At 58.9% G+C, this 6211-nt stretch overlaps 1 protein-coding gene across 1 annotated transcript; it reads left to right on the top strand.

Annotated features, from left to right (window-relative positions):
* The first annotated feature begins 1177 nt into the window (after window positions 1-1177).
* On the top strand, window positions 1178-4530 carry LOC311428945 (mucin-3A-like). Its single transcript, XM_084540148.1, has 11 exons — window positions 1178-1583; window positions 1745-1852; window positions 1969-2096; window positions 2383-2650; window positions 2737-2805; window positions 2921-3083; window positions 3162-3317; window positions 3877-3980; window positions 4085-4140; window positions 4251-4294; window positions 4412-4530. Exons 4-10 carry the CDS (start codon window positions 2383-2385, stop codon window positions 4287-4289), a joined length of 855 nt encoding a protein of 284 aa, XP_084396274.1. The 5' UTR covers window positions 1178-1583; window positions 1745-1852; window positions 1969-2096; the 3' UTR covers window positions 4290-4294; window positions 4412-4530.
* The last annotated feature ends 1681 nt before the right edge of the window (window positions 4531-6211 follow it).

Genomic DNA, 6211 nt, shown 5'->3' with positions numbered 1-6211 from the left:
ACCCACCGTTTCTACACCAACACCCACCATTTCTACACCGACACCATCCACTTCTACACCAACACCCACCATTTCTACACCAACACCCACCATTTCTACACCAACACCAACCACTTCTACACCAACACCCACCATTTCTACACCGACACCAACCACTTCTACACCCACACCCACCATTTCTACACCGACACCCACCATTTCTACACCAACACCCACCATTTCTACACCGACACCCACCATTTCTACACCGACACCCACCACTTCTACACCAACACCAACCACTTCTACACCAACACCCACCATTTCTACACCAACACCCACCATTTCTACACCGACACCAACCACTTCTACACCAACACCCACCATTTCTACACCAACACCCACCACTTCTACACCAACACCCACCACTTCTACACCAACACCCACCACTTCTACACCGACACCCACCATTGCTACACCGACACCCACCATTTCTACACCAACACCCACCACTTCTACACCAACACCCACCATTTCTACACCAACACCCACCATTTCTACACCGACACCCACCACTTCTACACCGACGCCCACCATTTCTACACTGACACCCACCATTTCTACACCAACACCAACCACTTCAACACCTACACCCACCACTTCTACACCTACACCCACCATTTCTACACCGACACCCACCACTTCTACACCAACACCCACCGTTTCTGCACCTACACCCACCATTTCTACACCGACACCAACCACTTCTACACCAACACCCACCCTTTCTACACCAACACCCACCATTTCTACACCAACACCAACCACTTCAACACCTACACCCACCACTTCTACACCAACACCCACCATTTCTACACCGACACCCACCACTTCTACACCAACACCCACCGTTTCTACACCTACACCCACCATTTCTACACCGACACCCACCACTTCTACACCAACACCCACCATTTCTACACCGACACCCACCATTTCTACACCAACACCAACCACTTCTACACCAACACCCACCATTTCTACACCGACACCAACCACTTCTACACCCACACCCACCATTTCTACACCCACACCCACCATTTCTACACCGACACCCACCATTGCTACACCGACACCCACCACTTCTACACCGACACCCACCACTTCTACACCAACACCCACCATTGCTACACCAACACCCACCACTTCTACACCAACACCCACCATTTCTACACCAACACCCACCACTTCTACACCAACACTCACCTCTACACTGACACCCACCGTTTCTACACTGACACCCACCATTTCTACACCAACACCCACCATTTCTACACCGACACCCACTTTTACACCAACACCAACCATCTCTACACCGACACCCACTTCTACACCGACATCCACCACTTCTATACCAACACCCACCATTTCTACACCGACACCCACTTCTACACCGACACCCACCATTTCTACACTGATACCCACCTCTACATCAACACCCACTTCGACACCAACATTCACATCTGCTCTGACCACCACATCTACACCGACCACCACTCGAACGACTACCGCCACCACGACCTCCACCAGCACCGTACCTGCAGGTCAGCATCCATCTCTTTTCTATCCTCTCTCCCCTCACCTTCCCCCCTCGTACACCCCACCCCCCAGGCCTCCATTGCTGACCCTCACCCCTGTCCTCACTGGGGTCTCCTCATGGGACCCTCACCCCTGAGGCACCCCCTGACCTCCTCTCTCCCTGCAGTGGTCTGCCAGAATGGAGGCAATTATGATGGCGTCAAGTGCATCTGCCACCCCGACTTCTACGGCCCCGTGTGCGAGTACTCCAGCGGCTCCATCAACACCGACATCTGTAAGTGTGGCCTCCCCCCAGCATATGGCCTCCCTCTCGCTTGTGGCCTCCCCCCGGCCAACGGCCTCTGCTTGGCCCCAGCCTCCCCGTGCTCACCCCTCTCCTGCCTCCTGCAGCCATCGAGGAGACAATCGTGTCCAACGTGGAGCTGGTGGTGACCGTCACCAACTTCAACTACACGGAGGAGCTGCAGGACCGCCGCTCGGCAGCCTACGAGAGCTTTGAGAAGCAATTCCGGCAGGAGGTGAGGCCTGGGAGCATGAGGGGAGGCCAGGCACCACGAGGGGAGGCTGGGTACCTGAGGGGAAGCTTGGAGCAAAAAGGGAGACCAGGGTGGGCAAGGGGAGTTTGGGAACACAACAGGAGACCAGGAGTGAGAGGGAAGGGTGAGAGCACAAAGGGAGGCCAGGTTGCACAAAGGGAGGCCGAGTTGCGCGAGATGATTTTGGGAATACAAGGGGAGGCTGGGCCCCATAAAGGGAGGCCAGGCCACACCGGACACGTCCTCACGGTGCCCCTCGCCCTGACAGATGGCCAAGATCTACAGCTCCGTGCCCGGCTACGAGGGCGTGAAGATCCTCAGCATCAGGCCGGCGACCTCCAGCAGGGGGGGAGTCCGGGTGCGCAGAGCCTCCGCGTCCTCCGCCGTGGGCACCGGCATCGAGGTGGACCACGAGGTCATCTTCAGCACCACCGCCAGCCCCGACCTGACCGAGGAGTTCCAGAACAAGACGCAGGAGCTGGTGCAGAAGCTTAATGAGACTGCCAACAACCAGGGCGACTGCGAGCACGACACCTGTGGGTGCCCCGTCCTCCCCTCTTACCTCCCAACCCCTTGGGGAGGCCCTGGGGAAGGGTCCCTGACAGCCTCTCTCCCTCCACAGCCATTGTCTGCCTTAAGGTGTCATCTAGCCCCATCCTCAAGAACATGACGAAGTCCCCTTCGTTTGATGGTGAGGCTGGGGTGCCCCCACGGACCCCCAGGCACACCCTGAGCCCCCCATGCACCCCACAAGCCCCTACGCACCCCACCACTCCATTTGACCCTCTCCCCTACCCCCTCCTTAGCACTGTGCCAGCAGCGGGCGCCCGTCGGCTACCAGGACTACTACTACGCGATGAACGTGAGCAACACCCTCTACTGCATCACCAACTGCACGGCCGACACGCCCGGCACCATCAACTGCAACTATGGCGAGTGCCACGTCACCCGTGCCGGGCCACAGTGCTTGTGAGTGCCACCACGCGTCCCTCTGTGTGCCCCCCGAACCCTGGGACCACCAGGCCTGACCCTTCCTTGTCCCTGCAGCTGCCAGGATGAATCTCTCTACTGGTACACGGGCCGCCAGTGCTCCGGGCGCGTCAGCAAGGTGGCCACCGGGCTGGGGGTGGCGGTCACGGTGCTGCTCATTGCCTGCATCACCCTTACTGTGCTGCTGGTGATACGGAGGAAGGGCGGGAAGAGGTAGAGGGTCAGGGATAGTTGGGGTGGATTAGATTGGATCAGTTGGGTTGGGTTGAGTTGGGATGGTTTGGTTTGACTGGGTTGGGTTGTTTAGGTTGGGTTTAGTAGGGTTGAATGTTTTGGGGACTTTAGGTTTGGTTGGGTTAGGTTGAGATGTGTTGGGTTGGGTTGGGTTGGGTTGGGTTGGGTTGGGTTGGGTTGGGTTGAGTTGGGTTGAGTTGGGTTGAGTTGGGTTGGACTGCATGGGAGGCATGGGATGGGATGGGGTGGGATGGGGTGGGTTGTGTTGGATGGTTTGAGTTCTTCTGGGTTGGTGGGGTTGGGGTCATTTGTGTTGAGTTGGGTTGGTTGGGTTGGATGGGTTGGCGTTAATTGGGTTGGATGGTCTGGGGTCTTTTGGGTTGGTTGATTTGTGATGGACACTTGGGCTGGTGGCAGACACCTGGGCTCGGTTGGGGTTCAGAATGGGGTTGGGAGTGGACATCGGGGCAGTCTGGGGGGGGCACAGCCCCCTCCTCTGTCCTTCTACCCCTCCAAACCCCCTGGCGCTGCCCCCCAGGAACACTTCGGCCTCCGTTGACGAGAACTGGTACGAGGACGATGGCAGCACCTGGACGGCATCCGAAGGCTTCGTCCTCAAGAACAAAAACGCCACCGAACCAGGTCGGGTGGGCTCCAGGGGGCAGCACTGGGGGGCGCAGTGTTACCACGGCTGCTCCCCCAGCCCCACCACTCACCCCATCGCCCCCCACCCATGTCCCCAACAGGTGGCAGCCTACGGAGCTTCACGGCCTCACTGGAACGGGTGAACACCGACATCCCGGTGGGTGCCCCCCTAGACCCGTTACCCCCCCTGCACTCACCCCCCATCCCGCAGCCCACCTGGACCCATCTCACCTCCATCCCCTTCTCCTTTCTTTCCAACCCCCCCAGATGCAGATCACCAGACCCTCACTGCGACCCCAGTTGTGACCCAGGTACAGTGAGATGTGGGGGATTTGGGAGCTGGGGTGGGGTGAGGGGGATGTGGGGCAGAGCGCTGTGGGGCAGGGGGATGTGGGAGCCAAGAATCTTCTCAAGGATTCTCCTCCAAGGTCTTCGCTGGCCCCTCCTCACCTCCTTGCCCACCAGCACTTCCAGGACCTTCTCAACGACGCTCATTCCAAGGACAACATTGCCTCCTCCTCAACCTTGGTGCCAACTGGAACTTCCAGGACCTTGTCAACGATGCTGATTCCAAGGACAACGTTGCCTCCTGCTCACCTCGGTGCCCACCAGTACTTCCAGGACCTTGTCAACGAGGCTGATTCCAATATCATCGTTGGCTTCTCCTCACCTCATTGCCCACCAGCACCTCCAGGACCTTCTCAACAACGCTGCTTCCAAGGACAACGTTGCCTCCTGTTCACCTCCTTGCCCACCAGCACTTCCAGGACCTTCTCAATGATGCTGCTTCCAAGGTCATTGTTGCCTCCTGCTCACTGCGGTGCCCACGGGAGTAACCTGGGAAGATGTAGATGGGGCTGGGAACAATTTGGGAAGACTCGGCCAGGACTCAACCAGGGGAGACCCAACTGGGGAGACCCAACCATGTCTGGAAATGCTCCTGGAAGACCCAACCATGTCTGGAAATGCTCTTGGAAGACCCAACCGTGGCTGGAAATGCTCTTGGAAGACCCAACCGTGGCTGGAAGTGCTCTTTGAACACCCAGCCATGGCTGGAGGCAATCTGTAGGATCCTGGTGGAGCTAGAAGCGTCCCAGCAGTGACTGGAAATGGGCTTGGCAGGAGCCGGGCGCGTTTATTTGCTCAGCGAGGAGGAGGAAACACCTCTGTTTGCAGATCCTGGCAGTGGGTGATGGGACTCCCAGCCAGCCCTTGGCCATCCCACTTAGGAATGGGCAATCCCAATAAAAATTCTGTGCATCCCAATAAAAATTCTGCTTCTGCATCCGGCCCCACGCCAGCCTTGGTCACGGGGGACATTGGGGCTGGGGTGGGAACCGGCCAAGCACGGCCCCCTCGGGGCTGCAGCCGCTGGGGTCCATCTAGGTCCTTCTGGGGGGTCTCCACCAGTGCCAGGGGCCAAAATGACCCACAAATCCCCAGCTCCCGGCCCCAGATTTGGGTCAGATTCATCCCAAATCCCCCGAGCCCTACAGATCCTAGAAGGTCCCCAAATGGCCCCAGCCCTACAGGTCCTGGCAGCTCCCTGGCTACCAGGAAATCCTGATGGGAAGGTAACAGGGATGGGGGACGTTGGGGAAGGGGGATATGTGAGATGGCGATGGGGGCACCACGGATGGGGATGGGGGGCAGCAGAGGTGGGAAGACATCACTGATGGGGTTGGGAGACGAAGAAGACGTGGAAGTGCCCCCAAATTGCCCCATATGCCTCATGGGTCGTCATGGTTATCCCCGATAACGGGGAGGGGAACGTCATGTTTGTTCCCACGGTCACAGTGCCCACGATTGGTCTGGGCACGGCCGCACCCCCAAAACGCCGCCCGCCCTGGGAACGAGCGGCCTCTCCCCGCAGAGGGGCAAAGTTCCCCACTGCCACTCCTGCCCCGAGCATGGCTGCGCACTGCGGTGCTGCTGGCGGCACCGCGGGACTGGGGGGCATCAAGATGGGGTCTGGCACCCGCGCCTTCCTCCTCCTCTTCCTCCTCATCCTCCATGGGCTTGCAGCGGGTGAGTGCAGCCCGGGCAGGGGGCACCGAAACTCAGATCTGGGGGGCGGAAGGGGGTGGCCCCCCCTGGGGCATCTCCTCGGGGTGTGTTTGGGAGGCTGAGGGGGGAATCGGCCTCCACAGCCCGAGGTGGCTTCATCCTGGTGGGGACGGGGACAGGGACGTTGGGGAGGGAGACGGGGACATTGGGGAGGGGGACAA

Source organism: Aythya ferina (assembly GCF_964211825.1).
Source record: "Aythya ferina genome assembly, contig: HAP1_SCAFFOLD_206, whole genome shotgun sequence".
NCBI lineage: Eukaryota > Metazoa > Chordata > Aves > Anseriformes > Anatidae > Aythya > Aythya ferina.
This window is presented reverse-complemented; position numbering and strand designations above follow the sequence as displayed.